At 39.4% G+C, this 23,125-nt stretch overlaps 1 protein-coding gene across 1 annotated transcript in view; it reads right to left on the bottom strand.

Moving 5' to 3' along the window:
• Positions 1 to 262: 262 nt before the first annotated feature.
• LOC149065916 (uncharacterized) overlaps positions 263 to 23,125 on the bottom strand; it is a 49,596-nt gene continuing 26,733 nt past the window's right edge. The window contains exons 22-34 of the mRNA XM_089253324.1: positions 22,227 to 22,650; positions 21,250 to 21,494; positions 19,215 to 19,439; positions 15,643 to 15,744; positions 15,348 to 15,463; positions 12,718 to 12,883; positions 12,340 to 12,618; positions 8,254 to 8,380; positions 7,856 to 8,160; positions 5,395 to 5,518; positions 4,463 to 4,713; positions 3,976 to 4,147; positions 263 to 1,868 (exon numbers count right to left, since the gene is read on the bottom strand). Coding sequence (XP_089109450.1) covers positions 361 to 1,868; positions 3,976 to 4,147; positions 4,463 to 4,713; positions 5,395 to 5,518; positions 7,856 to 8,160; positions 8,254 to 8,380; positions 12,340 to 12,618; positions 12,718 to 12,883; positions 15,348 to 15,463; positions 15,643 to 15,744; positions 19,215 to 19,439; positions 21,250 to 21,494; positions 22,227 to 22,650 — 4,044 coding nt within the window. The 3' untranslated portion in view covers positions 263 to 360. The remainder of the gene's footprint in view (positions 1,869 to 3,975; positions 4,148 to 4,462; positions 4,714 to 5,394; positions 5,519 to 7,855; positions 8,161 to 8,253; positions 8,381 to 12,339; positions 12,619 to 12,717; positions 12,884 to 15,347; positions 15,464 to 15,642; positions 15,745 to 19,214; positions 19,440 to 21,249; positions 21,495 to 22,226; positions 22,651 to 23,125) is intronic.

Raw genomic sequence — 23,125 nt, 5'->3', positions numbered from 1 at the left:
AAAAAAATTACCAGCCGTTTTGAGAGCAGCTTTTATCCGACTATTTCCGTAGCCTAGGGGTTAAATATTAAATACCTACATACATTTTTATGGAATTAATTTTGAAATGTCGCAATTTATTCTTGTCGAGTTTTTCACCGTGTCAGGATTTAGACCATGTAACGATTTTGACCTGTCGGGATTATGAAAGGAACCGATCAATATAATAAAGGCTGGCTTGCGATTGTAAATTTTTTTATTGTTATATTAAATAGCAAAGACCATCAGGGAGAAAACGGAAATTTTCAACAAAAACTGAATAATTGAAGACAATAAGCTGAGATCAGAACCTAGAGGATTTCTAAACCTGATAATAATGACTTAAAAATCCAAGTAAGTCCTGGCGTTATAAGCTTGATATTTGGGGATCCTGCACGGCAAATCTTTCTTTTTCTTTTTACCACGTCGAGCATCTTTATCATGGTCGTCGTCGTTAGATGATGAAGCGTTTGTGCTGAACTTTTTCAAAAATGCATTATCGTTGAAATCCATTTCCTCGTCGAAGTATACGGCGTTTATGAACTCTACTAACTTATCCACTTTGGCCGGAAAAGCAACGACGGCATCGTTTGGTACAGCTTGTTGCACAGCTGGTCTTGGCAAAGCATGGATCTTCTTCCTCCCGATACCGAGAAGAAGCTTCAATCTTTTTATTATGAACTCAGCCAGCTTGTAGTCTTCGCTCTGTAGGGCCTCATTCAATTTTACTTCTTCGAAGGACTGAATGATAATAGTCAATAGGATATTGACCAGCACCACCGAAGCGGTAAGAGCAAAAGTGAAAAATGCCAACGGAGCAAGAATCGGTGAAGCTTTCTCCATGTCCTCGTAATTGAATTTCTTCAGCATCATGCTTATCGACGATTCGAACGAACTCACAAACGACGAAAACTCCCTCACTGCACGGCCCAGAACCATCCAAAACAGGATGACGAAGGCCAGGAATACCACCATCAGACAAACACCGTACCCTTTGAGCTCCTTCGCACACAGCCTCAGCGTAGATGCCATTGAACCGATCCTCTTGTTGAACCGCAGAAGCTTCAGAAACTTCAGCGTCGACAAAGACATCAAGAATCCGATGAGGTAACAAAAGGCTTCGTCCAACAGCAAAGCTTCGTCGAGTTTTATGTAGCCCGTACCCTGCGTGCTGCTGAAAATTTGCAGGACGCGCTGCGTTATAACCTGCTTGTAAATCTCTACGAAAATTCCAGCGTACGCCGCGAGCAGATTGAAAAGTTCCGCAACGTTCCAGTACTCGCTGAAGTATTTCGTTCCTTGTTTACAGCAGGAAAGGAGCAAGCATGCCGTATAGTATATCGTGAATATGATGAAGCCAATCTGGCATAGCAGCTGTAATAATCCAGCCCCGGTATGGTAATGAAGAAGCTTTATGGGACTGATGTGATAGTAAGGAACGATTCCACCACCGGGTAGAAATTCCGCCACGATCGTCACGACAGCAAACAGGTTGACTTGGGCGTTGTACGTGCCGAACTCCACAAAAACGGCCCTCGTGCCCTTATCAACCCAGCCGGTTCTCTCCAAATCATGCAGCAGTTTGATCAGTTGAGCACAGTCTTCGTAGCGGTTCACTACCAGCGGCACGATATATCCTCCTCCACCGTACCAATCGAGAATCCCCCAGAATGGATATCCATCTAGATCTTTTGCACTCATGTGCTTGTATTCATTGAGCACTATACTTTCTGAGGACACGTTGGGGTTCCATAGTGTTCTGTAAACCGAATAATCCTCATTATACATATTTCCAAATCCAGAACATTCTGGAACGATATGTTGGATCACCCGATGGACATTGCAACTGGCTGTAAGAGAATTAACAACATTTTGCATTTAGATTCAACGAAATCACTAACAATAATGCCATTTGAATAAAACTTGGTAATAACACATGCATTTTTAACGTATACACAATTTACTAATAACATAGGTGTACACAGAATTTTCTCAAAGGGGGGTTTTAAGTTTTTTTTCCCCCTTCTGAGGGGGGTTTACGTTTTTTCCTGCAAAATAACACTATAATTTTGGCTCAAGGGAGAAAGGTTAGAACCCCACCCCCCCCCCTTTGCGTACGCCAATGACTAATAATCTTACTGCCACCTATGGGCATTATGTGACCTGTATACAGGGTGTCTATAATTAAACTAACACTACTCAGAAGTACGTAACTCCCATTCTAATGAAGGTATTTTGATACTGCATATAGGATATATATGGACAATAAAGTTCAATTTTTGACCATCAGGTGAAAAAGCGCCACTTTTTTTTTATCTCAGTAAACTTTTCCCCCATAGTCCAGATAAAGTGTATACCAAGTTTCAATGAAATACGTTCACCACAACAGGCGCTACATAGGTCGTAGTAGTGGCTACATAATTAAGCTTAGTAGTGTCAGTTTATGTATAACCCCACTTACCTATACTAATGGGCCATTCAAGTATTACGTAAACAGATTTTCGGTCATTTTTGACCCCCCCCCCCCAGCAAAAATTTTGAAGAGAAAATGGCAGATGCCTGAATTTTTGGGTTATGTAAGTATTGTATTGATGGTCTGTCTGCCCTCTGCGGAGAGACTTTTTCAAATGGGAGATTGTCTCACATTCACACCTCAAAGTCGGAAACCCACAGAAAACCAACTTCAATCGTCCACCATTGTGCCACCAACAAGATTCAAGCCTGGACCATCATGGTGCGAGTCCAGCACGATGACCACACAGCACTTTCTACAGATTTGAATCATCAAGATATTTATAGATATCTGATCAGGTTTTCACGGACATTGTCCAATGAATATTTTTTTTCAGGGTTACTAGGTTATCATAGATTATAGTTTCGCGACTCAACTTTTCACCAACTTCAGTGGCCAAAACCATCAGAGAAAAAGTTCTTTGCCTATCGAACCTGGGACAACCACCAATAGATGGCAGAGTAGCTGATAAGGGTGCAAAAACAATTTTATAGGTCTTTAGCCCTGATTTAATATATTTTGTGGGGAAGGGGAATTCACATCCAAAGATTTATGCATTATCACAAATACACAGGAATACTGGAAAAATATCTGAATTAATTCAAAAATAATGAAAGGAAAAAAATCCCAAAATTTTTATGAAAATTCAGAATTAATCGGAAAAGTAATCCTGTGGTTGATAGAAATTCAGAATTAATGAGAGGAAAAGTTCCAGAATTGATGAAATTTCTGAAATCAGTTGAAGCTCAGACACCTTCTTTACTACAAAAAAATGTATTTCTGATATGTTTATATATTTTCATTCTTATTATCGAAAGTGCTGCACCCGGTGTGACTGCACCTGTCGCACACTCCCTAAAGGTGGCTCTGTCATCAGGAGATGTTTCTGATGGTACAGCCACAGTATTAAGATGCTCGTCTTCCACTATGAAGGTTGCTGTCGAGGTCCATAGCTTCGAATCCAGTCAAAAGAACATGATAAAAAGTTTCCTATCAAGCTTGGGACGACCACGGATAGATGACACCTTCATTTCCCACGAAATCACTAGATGGAAATTGCCATATGGCGATATATGACTGGAAATGGTGTGTGGTAAAATAGGAGATGTTTCTGGATCCTAGAGTGTAATTCTTAGTGTTGGCACCAGCTGGAGTTGAAGAAACATTGACTGTGGAGCTTCAATCTACACCTAGTTAACCCAAAAAACTTTTATTCATATTCAAGTCCTCTTTTTTGCAACATCGAGGGTAAACGGACATGAATTTCCAAGCCATCGACTGCACAATTTTTAATGAGCTTCATGTTGGAACATGTAGCAAGAGAATCACAGTGTAGACGTCCCAAAAACAAAACCATTTCTTTCTATTGCTTGATCTAGAAGCATTTTGGTCACTAAAACTAAACGCTGGTTATGCCCACTACAAAACTCTCTTCGAATGCATACCTGGTTTGGCTCTCACTTGCCTCATAACGGCATAGCTTATCCTGAAGTTGTTGCGGTCATCGGTGTAAAGTCTCAATCCAAGAGGAATCCGTCCATTATACCACAAGTTGGGAAATAGCTCTGGAATCAGAGCGTTCCGTGTCCAGTTCCAGAATCTGATTTCGTTGTTCACCTGTTAATGATATCAAGAGCGTAAATATGAGCTTCAATTACGTAAAGGAGGAACTGTGATGGCAAAACTTCGAACATGTTGGCACCGCTCAGGTCTGTAGCGTGCCTTCTTGGGGCAGACATTTTCTTGACAGCCCTTTTGAAAGGGTTATTATTATGCAAAATAAGTGTACATTTTTTTGTGGGGCCCCCATTAGGCTCGGAGCCCTGGAGAAGGGTTCTGGTTGCCCCAGCCTAGGTACGGCCTGACGCTGTTATTAAACATTTATGGTAAATAAAATATGTAGATAGGAAAACAAATGCATCAAATACTCACAGTATGGAAGTCATGCCATAGATCACCAGGTTTGATGAAATTATTAATGAGAGCCTCCCTCAAGAAGAAACTGTTCGGATCCCTGTTACCGTAGCTGAGGACCATGAGGACCCACAGATAAATGATGTATGCGATTGTCTCTTTGATGACAGCTTGCATTTTCAGCTCTTTCTGGCGGTTCTTGCGAGCGTTCTCCAAGACTTCTGGATCCATAGGCTTATATTTAGGTTTTTGAACCTGTGCAACAGCAGCTGTGAAATGACATAATCTCTATTTTTATAAACTATAAAATAAGATATGCAATCTAGAGAACCGCGGAATTCAACTACAAAATGGTTTATAGGTCCTACCCACTGATGCCAAGGGCCATCTATAATGAATTCATACTGTAAAAAAAATGTAAATGTTAAAGATTCATCCTGGGATTCCAAGGCTAGTACTGCTATTTTATTTCTTTCTTTGCTGGTTTGCAAGGTACAAGTGACAAATCATTATAAAGTAAGGCATATGAATGTCTGAAACGCATGCTAGGGTACCATGGTGACCAAAGTAAACATTTTGAAAGTGATTGTTGAAGTCCAGGAACAATTGTAGTCCGATAGTTTGTCCATTTCGGGCATTTGCCCAACTATGACAAACTTTTAAAGTAGCTCAAGTCGGGTCCCATTTGGTATATATGCAAAATTTGGCAAAGGTTGATCCAAAATTGTAGATTTGAATAAAGAACATACACACAGACAGAAAATCAATTTTATATGTATAGATTTTTCCACTCGTGTTTGGTTATTATTCATCATATTCGGATAATGACAAAGGGAGACAATTTTGGTTTTAATAATTTTCCCCCACACCACTTTCATTTTATGCATAAAGGTTATTTTGTTATTAACAAAAAGGCTTTCAAGCGAAATCAGGAGTGCTTGAATACTCACGCAGATGATGAAGCCATTCTTCATCCTCTTTCAGATACGGATCTTCTTCATCTTCGATAGCATCATCGTCATCGATCTCAGAACTACTGCAGAGACAAGACATCAAAACTGCCACACAAAAGACCTGAAACATTTGATTTTCATCATTTTTGCTGCATGACAGTCATTGAACAACCAATTTTTTTTCTACCTCTCTTTTGCCTATGCCCTTTGGGCAACATTTTCTTCTCATGGTCTCGTCTTATCCAGGGCCCTCCAACCCTCATCCAGGAGTAGGATGTTGTATATTTATTCAATTGAATTTAGTCGAAACTAAATTTATAATGAATATAACTTTTATAAATAAGTTTGATCTTTGGACACCTGTGTCCAAGGCGCAGATCCAGAGTAAGGACGATCCTCCTTCCCAAGACCGAATTGAATGCGGGGGAGCTGATAGTCTGTCCTGATAAATAGAGGACGATCCAACTAACACACAAAATCACTCTCCACTCATGTCATATCACCATGGATTCGAGCCAACACTGGATTACTCAACCATACATACATACACCTCGTAAACCTCTCCGAGGAAGTTTCTAATAAATTTCAGGAACGTGTTGCATGTGTGTATGTATACGCGTGGTTCTAACTTATTTATATTGTCAGAATTATGAATGTTTCATGTTCGAGAAGTGCTACCATCTTCCATATTTTGAAGTGAAAATGGCAAATGCCTGAACTTTTGTATTACGTTAGTATTGTGTTGAAAGTCTATCTGTTCAGTGTCGTCTTAACGCAAAGGCCACCTGGGTGTGGACGAGGCCTCAGAAAGATGAGAAGTAGTTACGTTTTTCGAGAACTTCCAAGGTGGGACCTCAAAAAAAAGGGCCTATGAGGCTCTTAAGATGACCCTGGAGACACCAACCCTGGGCTTGAGTTTAGTGAGCTCCCTTATTGCTGGGGGCTCCCTCTATGCAGCGCAGTCTCAATATTATGGGTCATCCTGCATCAGGGCTCTCAGGTTAAAATCTTTGGCCGCCGCCCGTCAAGATTTTTTTATAAGCCCTCACTATAGTAGTTTCTCCCTCATAGCATGAGAAAAGGGGAAAAAAAGGTCTAGAATCATCCCAGGCTGGAGCCCTATCAGTCTTAACATTGGGGGGGGGGGTGACCAGGGCTGTCTTTCAAGAGCATCATAGCCCCGGGCCAAATGATTTTAATGAAGCCTCTGCCTTAGAAATACCTGCCTATGAATTTACATGCTTGCTGTCAAAAATTGCATGCAGATGTCGTTTTCTTGAGGCCCCTCTCTGCAATCGAGCCCCCCTCCCCACCCCGGTAGTGCAGGGATTGGCCCCCATGTATTAAAACGGCACTGGGGGCAGAACCATGGACATATATACGGGGCCGCAACTAGATGTTTGTTTGGTCACCCGGGGCAAGTGCGCATTTTGGCGCCCCCTTGTAATGTTGAAGGAGAGGTTTTAGAATAAAATTTGAGCCCACTCTGGTCCAGCACCAGGGGCACGAGACCCACCTGCTCCCCCCCCCGTCCTATTTGCGGCCCTGCATATATATATATGTTACTGCCAAAGCTCGAAATTGGCCCGAATTGGCTAACGGGGCCGGCCACTTCATGAACTGGCCAGTTTCGTTAAATATTGACCCAGCGAATTTCGGACATTTCACCGGCCAGTTCATGAGGTGGCCAGCGCCGTCTTAACGCATGGGCCCACCCGGACACGGCCCGGGGGCCTCAAGAGAAGAGGGGCCTCACAAAACTGAAATCAGGTTGAATTTTTTTAGAATTTACAAGGTAGGGCCTCAGAAAAACCACTTGGCCCAGGGACCCATGATGCTCTTAAGACAGCACTGGAGGTGGCCAGTGATCCCTGGCCAAAGTCCGATAACAAAAGACATGATCATCGTTGACTTTGGATCATCGCTAAGTTGGCATATTTTTTCATGATAATTATGTCCACGTTAGTTATGGCAGTCCATGAAATCAATCACGACACGATGCAGTAATCAGTTTTTTTACCAAATTTTGTAGAAAAAAAATATGTTTATATAATTATTTTTACCATTTTTCCCTCAAATTTCACTTTTTTCCCCATCACATGGAGGGAATCCAATACAGCTGCTATACATATAGAGATGTATCACACGTTGCCGATTTAAAAAAATGGCTTTGGCTCCTACCGGGCCGCCTTACATCAGCACATCAAGCTTTGATCAGGGATCTCCAGCCACTTCGTGAAATGGCCGGCTGAAGTCTGAATCATTTCTGCAATTCAGACTTTGGCCAATTCGTGAATTGGCCGCACAGGCTTTGGCAGTAACATGTATATATGCATAATGGTATTCTGGGAAGAGGTCAGTGGCCTTCACATCTATTGGCACAAGAGGTGGAACACAAAAGGTTAACAACCCCCCAATATAGCTGAAAGACAAAATGCCTGAACCGGATAAAGATTACCTTGATGGGTTCTGTGAGCAGGACGGAAGAGAAGAAAGAGATGACGAGACTTGTGAGCCATTGTTTGGTTTTCTCATCACCGAATTGAAGGCCATATGCCCAGAGGAAAAATAGTGAGCTACCAACAGAAGCGACGACTAGAATCCAACCAAATATTACAGACCACCAAGGAAGAGTGAACCTCTTTTTTCGTGGGTGATATGCATATTGGGCTTCTGCATCTTGGGTAGTATGTTTTGATGTTGCGTTGGGGTCTGTTGCCTTACTTCTAATATTCTGACCATATTGGCTACTCCATTGGGCATCTGTAAAGAGGATACATTGGTGAAACATTTTTTTGGAAATTACACAAGATTGTTATTTGTAAACCTTATACACAATCATTAGATAACACATACATTGTTTCTGGAGAGCTTCATTGACATGTGATGTTCTGAGAACTCGTGGCCTTGATTTTCTGAATATGAAGATCATTAGAAAGCTTGGTGGAAAGATGAGTAGATTCGTCATCAAGCCAATAGAGATCTAGAACAATCGAAAAATCAAATTGTTGATCATGGGAAAAAAGATGAAAAAATTTCCAGATTGATCTTCAGAGTTTGATATAAGATGTTATCATGAAACCTCGATTAAACATCTTATCATGATCAGTGAAGCCTCGCTACAACGATATTTTTTCAAATCTTATTTGGAATTGCCTATAGTCTAATCTCTAGTGTCAAAATCCTCTCAATACAACAATATCCTTAACAAAATATAAGGATAACAAGATAAATTCAATGAATCTTGTATTAACAAGTGGAGAGGACATTTCTATATGCATGTGGCGATCTGGTGGCCTATGTCATTCACGAGCTATTAGTTGATTGCTGCCGCTGTCCATGTACGGAGCCTTTCAACATATATATACGCTACAAGGTTGAAATATTCTATCGGCTTCCATAGCTTAGATGGTAGAGCACTCATTCGGCAAGCAAGAGACTGGGGTTCGAGTCCCCGTAGGGAAAGTGATAAATTTTCTTCCTTGTAATCTTCATCTCCATAAATAGCCAGTCTTTCAATGAATCTTGTAATAAGGATATATATCGACCTATTTTATTATCTATAGGGATTACTATGATAAATCCCTCAATTACAATATTTTTTCGAAACTGTTGAAACAAAATTTTTATATTTCGCTCAAAAAATCTCCTGCATTGAATTTTTAAATTCCTCACCAGAATTTGTTCTTTCGAAAGTTTCTAATAACATCGTTATTTTTGTACTATATACCCTCTGAAAGTGTTAATGAAGTTGCCGCGCGTGAAGCTACTTTCTGTGTAGTACACAAAAGTGTTGTGCATTACAAGGTGAAACAACTAACTGAATTTTATTCATCAAGTAACCAATTTGAATTCTTTGCTGTGAGTACATACTAACAGGTTTGGCAGGTTTTTGACACATGACAGTTTTTAACGGTTTAAACTGTCGCGTCAAAATCTGTCAAAAACCTTAAATATTGCTTTTGAATATATAAATTCCCACTGAAAATGCACACATTGATTGCATGTATTGTTTAAAGTCACTATGTTATACAAAGAATAAATACTTAATATGATCGTAAAATAATTTTCTGCTCTCTACAGAATTATTTTTGACAATATATGTGCAGTTTTTCATGTAAAGTATACAATTTTAATAGACCATAACGTAAAGGGTGAAGGAAAAACTATGGGACTATTTGGTATTACTCAATTTAAGATGAGATTCTGGATCTTCCAAAATTTCTAACACTGCTTATATATATGCGTATTGATATAAACCATCCGCTGTACTCTTTCCATAACAGGTAGGTGTTTAAAAAGTTATTTTTTGCCAAAAATGTAATGTTGATTGCTGTTATTAGTAAATTATCTAAGTAATCACTGTGAGATACTTAAAACGATATCCTTATAATGTATAACATTAGAATATAGCTAGCAATCAAAATACTAAATTATAGGATTAAAATCTCCTTTAATTTAGCAGTGCTGATCAAGGGCGTAGCGAGGGGGGGACTTGGGGGTCTGGTCCCTCCCCCCAAAATGTGAGAAAATGACCGAAAAAAGGGAAAAAGATGGCCAAATCCATTGTTCTGTCAATTTGGTCCCACCCCCCCAAACGAAATTTCTGGCTACGCCCCTGGTGCTGATTGCATATAATGCTTAAGAAAAGCTCCTGTAACTTATTCTAAATGCAAAAGAATGACAACATCCACAATAAGTTTTTGACTGTTTTAATACAGAGTAAGTTTCTGAGGTCAAAAACCTAACTCTGTGATCCCCTATCACATATTTTGAAGAAACAGCTCTATTTCGCTTAGTAAATTGAATGCAGATAATCAGTAGTTTAGATAAAATATACACTGAAGAGCCAAAAAAACTGGTGCACCTGACTAATATCGTGTAGGGCCCTCGCGAGCCTGCAGAAGTGCCGCAACACGACGTGGTATGGACTCGACTAATATCTGAAGTAGTGCTGGAGGTAATTGACACCATGAATCCTGCAGGGCTGTCCATAAATCAGTAGGAGTAAGAGGGGGTGGAGATCTCTTCTGAACAGCACGTTGCAAGGCATCCCAGATATGTTCAATAATATTCATGTCTGGGGATTTAGGTGGCCAGCGGAAGTGTCCAAAGTCAGAAGAGTGTTCCTGGAGCCACTTTGTAGAATTCTGGACGTGTGGGGTGTCGCATTGTCCTGCTGAAATTGTCCAAGTCCGTCGGAATGCACAATGGACCTGAATGGGTGCAGGTGATCAGACAGGATGCTTACGTACCTGTCACCTGTCAGAGTCGTATCTAGACGTATCAGGGGTCCCATATCACGCTCCATACCATCACAGAGGCTCCACCAGCTTGAACAGTCCCCTGTTGACATGTAGGGTCCATGGATTCATGAGGTTGTCTCCATACCCGTACACGTCCATCAGCTCGAAGCAATTGGAACCGAGACTCGTCAGACCAGGCAACGTATTTCCAGTCCTCGACAGTCCAATGTCGGTGTTGTCGGGCCGAGGCGAGACGTAAAGCTTTGTGTCGTGCAGTCATCAAGGGTACACGAGTGGGCCTTCAGCTCCGAAAGCTAATATCGATGATGTTTCGTTGAATGATTCGCACGCTGACACTTGTTGATGGCCCAGCATTGAAATCTGCAGCAATTTGCGGAAGGGTTGCACGTCTGTCACGTTTAATGATTCTCGTCAGTGGTCGTTGGTCCCGTTCTTGCGTGATCTTTTTCCGGCCGTAGCGATGTCGTAGATTTAAATTTTTACCGGATTCCCGATATTCACGATACACTCGTGAAATGGTCGTACGTGAAAATCCAAATTTCATCGCTACCTCGGAGATGCTATGTCCCATCTCTCGTGGGCCGACTATAACACCACGTTCACACTCACTTAAATCTCGATAACCTGCCATTGTAGCAGCAGTAATCGATTTAACAACTGTGCCAGACACTTGTTGTGTTATATAGGCGTTGCCGACCGCAGCGCCGGACTCTGATTGGTTCCATATCTCTTTATTTGCATACGCATGCCTCTACCAGTTTTTTTGGCTCTTCAGTTTATATTATCTGCTCTGTCTGCCGAAAAATTCAAAATCGCAAATTATAATTAATATTTTTTTTTAATTAATTTAATAAATTAGTGTTTAAAAATAAAACAAATTGTGGATTGTTACCATAAACCCATTTTCATGACAGCTCTTAATTCATCACTTAATCCATGAATTCTCAATGCACTCATTTCACTCCTGATCTTGATCCAGGGCATCGAAAGTGCTTTTACATTTGTGGGTATTTGCAGTGCCATCTACATATGGGAGCCTCAAGTGCATGGGGAGAGACTCGTGATTATGAAATCTGCTACTATGATTTTCAATTGTAAACACACAAACTGGTATTCTGGTAATTTCAGCCAGATAAGAAGCCTCTGAACATCACTTGCCTGGGGACGCACGATGCTCTTCAGATGGCCCTGGGTGCTCGTTTTGAGATTTGTGTACAAAATTCTGAACTTCTGGATATATTCTGGGGATGATGGAACCTGTGCTAAAAAGTACTGTGGTGCTCGAGCACCCAAATTACCCCCGATTCCGATGGCACTGATCTTGATCGACATTTTTGATAATGCAACTGGTTTTTTTACATGCCAAGTATAACACTGATTTTTTCCGGATTTGGCGAAGAAAAGGACAATGCCATAGTTCCACAGTATGTGAACTTATTTGAACTAGTAGAAACCCAGCGAACCTCTAAGTATTTTTCTTTGCCTCAAGAAACAATTGCACATTGCTTCATATTTGAGGCAGAGTATTCCACTTGCAGTGATAAGGCACATTAATAAATAATCGTTTTGTGGACTATTCTTGTTCTTGGTGGAAAGGAACAATAAAGCTTAGTGGAATGCTCTGCTAGTGTATGCAAATGGATTAAAAAGCAAAACCATTTAAAAACTACTTTACCTGTTCTGGGCTCAAAGAAAATGGACCAAATTTGAAGGCAGTGTTCCTCGACATTTCTGGTGTGCGTTGATACCACATTGCAGAAGCAAGCATAGACAGGTAAAGGACTGCCAAGCAACAGGAAAGCCTTTGCACACGTGTGAACCTGCTACGCGCCGGTCTCATAAACACAGACAGCCACAGGTGGTCATCAAAGAAGCCACTGCATGACACAGTTGAAAACTGGTAGGAAAAATCACTCGTTTGCTCACGCCCAGCTACCGGTATCAGCTGATCAATCTGAAATTATATATGATTGAACATATTTAATAGAATTTTGGATCAGAAATCTATAAGAGAGTATGGCTTTTGGACACTGTATGATCAACACGACCTCACCTGCCCATCAGATTCTTCAACAGCAAACCACCTGTTGGCAATGAATTCATACTTCAACCCTGTCTGCAAATCTTTGAAGATGACATAACTGAGAAACCATGAAGCATGTTTACCTTTACCAGAATTATCGTGCCAGATGCGCAAATAATTCAGTTGACCAAGATACCTTTTGAATGAAGAAAAAAACTTAAATATAGCAGGTACACGTTAAAATATGGTAAGTGGAAACTATCACACATCAAAAAATTTTCAAGGTTTTTTAGGGCAGCAATAAATTTTGTATATAAACGTCCTGCTCTTCTGAACAAGTTCCGCATTTTCTCGTTATGCTGTTGTGAAAGAAAAAAAACGAATCACCAAATCTCTTAAAAGATGATTATATCTTTCATTTACATCCTATATTTTACATCATCATTTCAAGGATAATATGCGATGGGCAGCGATGAGATGTCTCGGAGCAAGTACAAACAGTCTGAGTTAGTGCAAGCCCCTTAAGGCAACTGCTCAGTCATCAGTGGAATCTCTCTTAAAAGTGAATGAACATACAGTACACTCGTGAAAGGATTTCCAAAAGTCAGAACTACCTGCGATAATCATTGTTATGTATCAAGGACGACATAACATCTTGTTAACTTTATTCCAAATTTGTAGCGTTGAGATCAACCAAACGTATCACACCAAAAAGCTTCTCAACAGCTGCATGCAAATCACCTCCATGCAAGATGACGGCATCTCATTGGCATTCTTAAACCATAGGGCAAGATTGAACTTGTCTCAATATCACCTTAACTGGACTCTACAACAATTGGGAAAGATCTTTTTTATGGATCAATATTTTGGTTTGTCTACACAACCACTTCTGACTGATACAAATGTGAGAAATGCCTAATATTTGGTATCAGATCCGTAACATGCTTGAAAGGCATGTCTACACTAATGGTGGTTTGATGGTCTGGACAGGAGATGCTATTGGCGCTCGCACCAAACCCCACTAGAACTTCAGAGACGGTAGTTTTCTACAGATGACATTCTTGCACCATATATACGCCATAATGCAACATTGAACAGATCTCGTGTTGTCGGTCATTACGTTCAGTCTAAAACACAGACTCTCATGAAATGACCATCTAGTTCTTTTGACTTGAGCTCCATGGAGCAGTGGCTCTCAAACTTTTGTCACCCACAGCTCCCTTGCCCAATTCATGATTCATTTGCGGCTTCCCAGAATAGTTTAGTAGATATCTTACACCACTTTAAAACATAAATAGGCACACAAATCAATATCTTCAGCTTACCGCGAAACACACACTTAGAGAAACACTGCCATAAAACATGTGAAGACATGATTGGGAGATGGTTAACTGCTGTCCATGACCCTTCCTAAAGCTTTGTTCAGCTGCAAACACATTTATTGCATGAATTGACCCAGATTACCATAAAACACCATTGATAATCTCATTATTGCTATGGGTCAACGTTGTCAAGCCTGTGTATTCAGTAGTTGCGATCATATCTCCTTTATTGATTTTTTTTGTGGCTCAATATATGACTGTTCTTTTCTACACCAGTTCGATTTTTTTACTCCCCAGCACGACTCAACCAGCACGGGTAAAGGGCTTATTTTTCAGAAGGACCTTGTGTGGTCTGACAGTTGTTCAATTTTGGATTTCAAATTTTCTTTGTAATTTCAAAAGAGAATTTTCCTTTGCTTCACTCTGATCTATGCAAATTCAAACCAAAAAAGAATATAAACATTTGCTTTTGTAAACATTTTTGTTGCTTAACTTTTGAGAAACAGTGTATGAAAACATGTGCGAGGTCTTTAGATGTGAGGCTTTCTCAAAGTGGGCTATATAACTCCCTTGAAGGTGCTGGAATAGACTAGGGAGAACAGTAGTAGTTACGTAAACAGTGCAGGGTAAAAGGGAATGTGTGGTAGGATAAATAAGTTTAATAAATTCGAATTTTCCCAGTAATAAGCTATAATATGCTCTTCTTGTAGATTGATCTACACACTATAGGTGTTTTGATTTCTTATCAGTGTCATTCGAACCAAGTTCAAACAACTAAAAAAGTGCAATGTTTGCAATTAGAAAATTATTTTTGTGACCAGAAAAATTTATTTGTTTGTTAAATTAAATAATGAAAAACTCTATTTCACTTTTAGATGCATTTTTCTGAAATACAGTAAACCTGTCTAAGATGGACACTCTCTCAGCCTGGAACCTGTCTTGAACGGAATCAAAAGATAGTCCCGTTGATGATGTACCCCTTTATATAACAGAAAAGCTATCTAAATCATAAAATTATTTCAGTCCCTTGGCGTTTTCATTTTAGACAGGTTTCACTATTACGGTAGTTAAGGGGGTTAACCAATGAAAATTTTTTTTTCACAATTCTTTATTTACGTTTTCATGTTCAATACTTACAGCATAGTTCCCAAACTTTTTGTTCCAGCGCCTCTTCAGAATTTTTTTTCTCTCACTGCCTCCTAACTCAAACCATACCATAGGATCCTTTGTTATACTCGTAGCTTCTATCACCCCCTGGACCATTCCATCGCCCACCAGGGAACGATATTGCCCACTTTGGGAACACTGACTTAGACACTTGAAATACGTCTATATTACCTGGGTACAGCCATGATAAAGAAATCCAAAGAAGATCTTTTGAATATGGGTCGCTCACTGTCTTCAAAAGTACGAACCTCTGTCTCTTCATCTTCACCAGAGACTATGAAGTTAACCTTCAGTACACAAACAATAATAATTAGAAACTTTTTAAGAAAACCATCACTCTTGAGAAAAGTATTGCTTGCATATACATTTGATGCAACTCTCGAAACACAGCATGCTTCTCAATCACCAACTTATTATACATTCTTTCTGCCACTAGAAAAATATCCATGGAAATAAATAAACAAACCTTTGACTGAGTTCCAGCATTCCACTTAAATCCAGTTTGCACAGAAATTTCGTACAAGTACTTATCATGAGGGTTATTGTCTGGCAACGGTGTAGCCCCAATCTAAAGAGGGAAAATAAACAATGTAAAAGCATAAGATGATGTGAAGCTAATGGGGGTAATCGGGAATGAAAGCGATAGGGAGTTGCTCCAGACCAATTTAAACAGGATTGCAGCATGGGCAAATGAATGGAGCATGACGTTTAGCGTTGATAAGTGCATGGTCGCTCATTTTGGTTCGAACAACCAACGGTTCTCTTACGAGTTGAATGGTGTCACTATCCCGGATGCAACTAGGGTCACCAATTTGGGAATTCTCATTAACGAGCGACTTAGGTTTTCTGAACATTGTTCAGCGGTGGTCAAAAAATCGAATAGAATGCTTGGTCTCGTTTTCAAAAAGGTCTCTTCGCGTTCTCCAAAAGTCATTCTTCCGCTTTTTCGAGGCTTAGTTCGTCCTGGACTGGATTATGCTGTAAGGTTTTGGAGACCATACCTACAGAGAGGGACATGGACTTGGTTGAAGGGATGAAGAGAAGAGCTACGCGTGTCCTTATTGGCACACAGGGCTTGCGTTATGAAGAGCGACTTCATTTTTTGGTTACATTGGATGAACGCAGGTGTCGAGGAGATATGATCGAAGTGTTCAAAATTTTCAATGGGATGGACAGGATGGACCATGAACTTTTAGTACAGCGCCAATCGACTGCTTTTACAAGGGAACACCAGTATCGATTGGTGAGGGACAATGCAAGGTTATGGTGTCGCAGGGAATTTTTCTCTAATAGGGTTGTTAATAAATGGAATAGCTTACCCCCGGAGGTAGTAAATTGTAACACAATTGACACGTTTAAAAAGAAATACGATAAACATGTTGGGGTGAATCGAGAAGCTATCCATACTTAGAATCAGACAACCATAAGTATTCTTTATGGGCGTTGTATAATATTTTATCATGTGTATATATTATTTATAATTTGTGTTAATTGCATTTTTAATCGGGTTGCTGTATTTTTGAAATATATGACATCCATATTTTTATGGGCATCTTTTTATCAACCACCTCGTTGGGCATTTTGCCTGTTGCGGCGTTGTTTTTGTATTTGTATTTGTATAATGTTGAGTTAACTTCTCACAAAATGAGAACATTTATAACACGGAATCTACAATACTGGTTGAATGAAGATACACTTTAGTAGGTTTTTGCTATGTGATAAGCATCTGCGAATCAAATTTCAAATTTAAAAAATTAATTTTCAATTTTTTTTAAATGCAGCATGGAAAATAAGCAAAAATAAACATCATAAGACAAACAGCATCACAGCAAAACATGAAATGGCTAATTATGAAAAAAAGACACCCACAGTTATATGCAATAGATGCGGGACACCAAATTTTACTGCACTATTGTAGTACTGTACATGTAGAGGGTGTCTAATAAGTTTGTAACTAGTCTAAGAATTCATAAAAATTGAAGGAATTGGTATACCTGAATATTTTTTGCAAAAAGTTATTCTCACAAAAGGGAATTTCTTCTTGCACAAAAAAAAATTTGGTTCAAATTTTTGTTGATATAGGGCGCTGTATGGAAGAAAATGATAGCATTCCAGATGTAAACATTTCTTCAATCTCTTCTGTATCTGAAACATTCATAAATTCCTTGCTGAGGTAAAACAACTTCACCAATAGTTCTTTATCCACCAATGTCAACATCGCAATGAAAACATCATGTAAGTGCCATTAACAGGAAAATTCATAAATTTGTCATCAATCGTATACCCTGCATTTTATAGGACTCTGATTTGCATATTTACAGTGATTTTATTTCATGCAGTGCTCTTTATAAACAGAAAATTTGAACTTAATTTTTTCTGCACCAAAAAAAAATTCCCTTTTTGTGAGAGTGACTTTTTTGCAAACTGCATTCAAATATACCGTATATTTCGATTTTTATGAATTTTTAAACTACGTATTTACGAATTTATGGGACACCCTGTACATAAAGTCGTACCAAATATGATGCCGATATAAAAAAGATGAATGAAAGATTTACTAATTGAACAGGGATAAATAAGTATGAATTTAAGGTGATTCATACTTATCAAATGAAATGTTATGAAAAAGTAGGTCCTAAAAAATATAATGGTCTTCAAATTTTTTTTTTCTCTCAAGTTCATGCCCATCATCAGATGGAGAGTCCCCACATGGTGGTTCCGACATAAAGTGTTTATCAGCCGCCCCCAGCTTAAGCGGTGCATCCAGGTGACCAGTTGTACCCCTGGCACCCTAGACTTTTGTTCAAAAACAAAAATTTTTAAAACTTTGGAGCAATAAAAAAAATTCACAAGACACTGGGCGCTGTCACTCTTTTGAGCCAAACCTTGACAATGAGGATGTTGAGAAGACTTGAGGGAACAGATAGGGCCTGGGACCGCAGTACCAGAAATAAGAATTGACTCCATCACACAGGGTAAAAGTGCATTTTGTGGTACTCCCATCCAGTAATTTTTCAGTAGCGTTCAAATAAAGGCAAAGAAAGTATTTTGGGTTCTCAATTGCCAGGGTCTGGAGCACCAGAACACTCTCTCACTCCCCAAATTTCTGCACTCGGAACCTTGAACTAGGTATTTTGGCATTAGCAAGGTTCAAGTAGCAAGGTAGTATCTTCAAAAGCGGGGCATATGGTCAAAAGCCTTTTGTTGCGTCAGGTTTTATCCCAGATTCCCGTTGGATGAAGCCCTTTCAGTCTCTCACCAGGATCATTTTTGGGGCAGGGTCGTCCTTACCAGATGCGAGGCCTGGTGCAAAAAAAAGTAGCAAGGCTCCCCTTAGCCCCGATTTTTTCTTCTGTGAGAGAGGGAAATAAAAAATTTAGATTTAAAGAAAGAAATAATTCCAGAATTGATGAAGGTCCAGAATATCAAAATTCATGAAAATTCAAAACTCTAAAAATGATGAAAGTTCAGAATTTATTTTAAAAAACAATTCCACATATGATGGAAATTAATCTGCATTTTCTCAATGAAAATGGAGAAAATTCCAGATTTCTTTCCAGATGAAAATGCAGCAAATTTCACAATTATTAAGATGGAAATGCAAATTTCCAGAATTAATGAAAATTCAGGATTCATGAAAGAACTTATTGTTGCTGTATATGCAGGGCCCACTAATATGCGGGTTCTGGTGCAGCTGCACACCTCTAAGAATGGCTCTGCTTTGGGAACAGCAAATGAGGCTTTGAACCCAGGCAGAAAGTGAGCTTGAGCCACCCCTGCTCGCAAGCATGGGCATTGGGCCGCGAGCCCGCCCGCCCCTAATATTTGTTGCCATCTCTATAATATCAATAGAAATATTGGGGTTGAGTCCTTTCCTCTCAAGTATTTCCAATAATTTTACACCCTTCTAGCAAGCATCAAATATGGTACAAGCAACAGTTTGAAACTATCTATTTCACTGAGTAACAGCTATAAAATTGCCATGCAGCGGTAAAAGTTGTAATAAAATGCTTATGAATTACAGAAAGTTATACATACTTTCTCAAGATCTTTCCTGTCCTTCCATCTCGCCCATATGGATAATATTATATACAAGCAGAATGTAAGTATCAAGGTAATGTAGATAGCTTGATTGGAATCGAATCCGAAATTCGAGAAAACATATTCAAAATCAATTTCATTTGGTGCCACGATGAAACCTGAACCAAATGTCGTCAAGTGGTTGCAGAGACAACAAACTTTCCGAGAATCTGCGCTTGCGACCTAAAAGATGTTCCTAATTATGAACTCTTTTTTACGTCATTAATTATGAGAAAAAAGTGCATCCACATAGAGTTATGAGGGTAATAAATAAATATTCAGGGTTGAATATATCAGGGTGAAATATATAGGCTCCCAAATGAAGCCCCACAAAAATATAACTTATTTTGCATAATAATAACACTTTCAAGGGTCCCAAAAAAGTCTGCCCTGGGGCCCAGAGAAGGCATGCTATGGCCCTGTAAATACGTCTGACTTTTGTGTTTTTCCTTTCTTCACTAACGCACAAACTGTCAGCGACTGCAGTGCCACAGACTTCCTCCACACAAGATTCTGGAGATGTCTGAATCTCTGATATACCGACTGAAAATGCACACCAGTAACCTTCTGTTCGCAGGGCCGTCTTAAGAGCATCATGGGCCCACGGGCCAAATGATTTTTCTGAGGCCCTACCAGGCAAATTCTTGAAAATCTCAACCAGATCTCATTTTTGGAGGCCCGGGTGGGCCCATGCCTTAAGACGGCACTGCCTGTTTGTCTGATGCATTTCTTGCGCTGCGAAATCTTGTACACATCAACTGGAATCTTGGAATCACAGTATGCACAATGTAGATGATCCTTGAGATTATTCATAAGAATTTCAAGAAAGAAGTTAGCAAATGTGTTGTGTACCATCATCAAATTTGTTTGAAGAATGCACATCATATGTTCCCGAGGTGCTGTCATCTTTCTTTCAAATTCAAAAGCAAACAACTCAGCAATTAATTATTAATTATTTTGCTAGAATCACATATTGCGTCAGAGTAGTGCAGTGGTAAGATGCTTGTCTTCCACCATGAAAGTTACAGTCAAGGTCCATGGGTTTGAATCCGGGAAAGAACGTCAGAAACAAGTTCTTTACCTACCAAGCCTGGGGCGACCACCGATAGATGGTGCCTTCATTTCTCACCCAACTCCACTGGTTGGAAATTGATGTATGGTGATAGATGACCGGAGTTGGTTTAGGGTAAAGTCATATCACATACTATGCATGAATTTTGAATGTTGTAGGCCTAACGGCTCTCTGCAAAGACACTTTTTTTGTGATGGAAGATCGACTCACATTGGCTCGCCTTGAAGTTGGAAAACCATAGAAGACAATGACAACACCCTACCACTTTGGCAATAGTGCAACTTTTGCAAAAAAGCTTCTTGAATCAGCTGTTGACAGTGCATATATACAAGCTTTGTAGAAAACTTAAATAATAAAAACTGAGAAATCCTCTATCTATGATGTGACACTCTAATACGGTGATACCTCAGCTTACAAACTATTCGGCTAACAAACATTTTTCTTTGATATGGATGCACAAGCTAACATGAAACAGCAGTGTCGTGAGCTTAATTTTTGTGCCAATCATCATCAGAATTACTCTCACTCATGTCCACCTCAAAATCTCATTTCAGATGTACCTCTCTTCTCTTTCTGAAAGTTTAATTTAAGTAAAAAGAAACATTCAACTAATAAAAATGCATTCAGAAAAAAAGGAGCTTATGTTTTCAGAGCATGCTTTCTTTCAGTGCAAGGCTCTGAGCATCAAACTGAACAGTTTGGACATTCTAAAAGATTATCTTTTCTATCTGCATGTATCAGACACAGAAATGAGCAGGCCAAATCACAAATGGATGGAAACACCTACGAACTTGACTAGGTTGTGTCAATTCTCACTAGGCTGGTATAGTTTCAAACACCTTACTTCACACAATTTTGGGAAAAAAAAACTTTTTATATATATTATCATTGAATAAAAGCAATCAAGATTTTTTTACGCACCCTACATCCTTCAGAACTCCAGGATGATGTATCCTTGACGAAAAAATAACACCCTGTTGTGTGCAACGATATGGAGTAGTTAGAACTGAACTCACTGGTCATATCGTCTCGAGTTAAATTTCTGGAATAATCAAACTCTTCAGAGTTCGCAGTTGAACCTGTAGTCAGGTGGCCCACAGCAACATAGAAATCATCACCCTCAGAAACTTCATAATCTCTAGCATCTATCAGCAAGGTATGGACACCTAGCAAGAAAATGGTAGAGGTTGTTATGAAAAAGTATGCAATTGTAATATGTAAATACCAGTTAACAAAATTATGTTCACAGAACATTGAATTTTTAAAAGTTCATTTGAATATGATTGGTGAGACTGTATCATTGCCCGCACATCACAGAGCCAGATTTAAGGCCTGTTTCTCATAAGTTTGGACCCTGGACAAACATGAATTTTCAGGGCCTCTTATATATAGTCTTCTTTAAGGCAGAGGCATACGTAGGGCCGAGGTGGGGGGCATGTGGGCTGTGCCTAAAATATAAAAAAGCAGCTAATTTTGGGGCTCTGAAAATCTGTGTGCCCTGGGCACCCTTATTTGCTCATAACAGAAAAAGACCCTAGCCAGACCCATAGGCTAATGTTTTTTCAAAATGCACATCGTAGCTCCTGGGGGCATTGCCAACCTCAGTCAGGGGAATTGTGTGAAGTTGGTGTACTGACTACTGGTGAACGCCCGTTCAATGCTTTGAAGCGATTCTTTTTGAGGCTATTCTGAGGAGCTATGGATATTGAGGCAAAGGAAGCTGTGGGTGAAAAATGTTTAAAAACTTCTGCCATAGCTTAAGGGCCACTCTAACATTAATACGAAGAGACTTTTTTACAAATGGGAGATTCACTAATGACAGTAATTTTTCTACTAGACACCCCCCACCCCAACTATAATTAATCTGCAATATGGACCTTTGAAGAAATATATTTCACCTTCAGTTTCCACCAAATGTTTCACCAAAGCCATTCCATCAAATATTCGTAATCCAGGCTTGAATCCAAATGCATAAAGCATAACAAACGACTCGACCTTAAGGTCTGGTTTGAAGTCAACTTTTACTGCAGCATCTGCAGATTCGATATTTAGCTTATGATACACCAAGAAGTTCCCATTCGAAGCAAAATGTGGAACAATATAGTTGAGACCAGAGCTTGAAGATTTGTCCTCATAATCACTATCTTCTATATCTGGTGGCCGGAACGGTAAACATATCATGAATGTCTCTTCAGAGTTCTGCATGTTCAAGGTGGCATTTCCTTCTCTGTTGTAAAGAGTAATATCCACAGACCCGGAATCTGGACTTATGGCAACTTTATCTGCCCCAGCAAAATTAGTTATACCTGTGAATTTTGCTGCCTGAAATTAAAGATAAACGTGTTGATAAACAGCACATGTACAGGGTGTCTTTATTTCAATTTGGCATGTTCTGAGCTATCTACATAATTAATTAATAATCGGGAAGCTATAAAACTTTGTGAACATTCGAAATAAAGAATGGGAAATGAAACCAATTATAACATTACCACTAGAAGATGTCTTCAATGTAAATTTGCAGTGAAAACTTGATTTTTTTTTATAACATGCAAAAGCCTCATGGCAGGGTATCTAAAAATCTTCAGATTTTGTGCTTCATGGTTATTCCTATACAGGTAGCCCTCACTTTAAGCGATTTTGCTATAACATAATTTTAAACTTTGATTTTAGAAATTATAACCTGCAAAATTTGGCGTGGAGTTAATCTTTTTTGGTGTTAATCCTGAAAATGGGCAGGAAAATTGAAGATATGCGGTAGTTAAAATGACAAAAAAAATCCATTGGATTTCATGATTTA

Source organism: Pholcus phalangioides, unplaced genomic scaffold (assembly GCF_987345545.1).
Source record: "Pholcus phalangioides strain wild (caught in Gottingen) unplaced genomic scaffold, Ppha-v1.0 ptg000037l_1, whole genome shotgun sequence".
Classification (NCBI taxonomy): Eukaryota; Metazoa; Arthropoda; class Arachnida; order Araneae; family Pholcidae; genus Pholcus; species Pholcus phalangioides.
The sequence above is the reverse complement of the archived record's forward strand: the minus strand, read 5'-3'. Positions and strand labels throughout refer to the sequence as shown.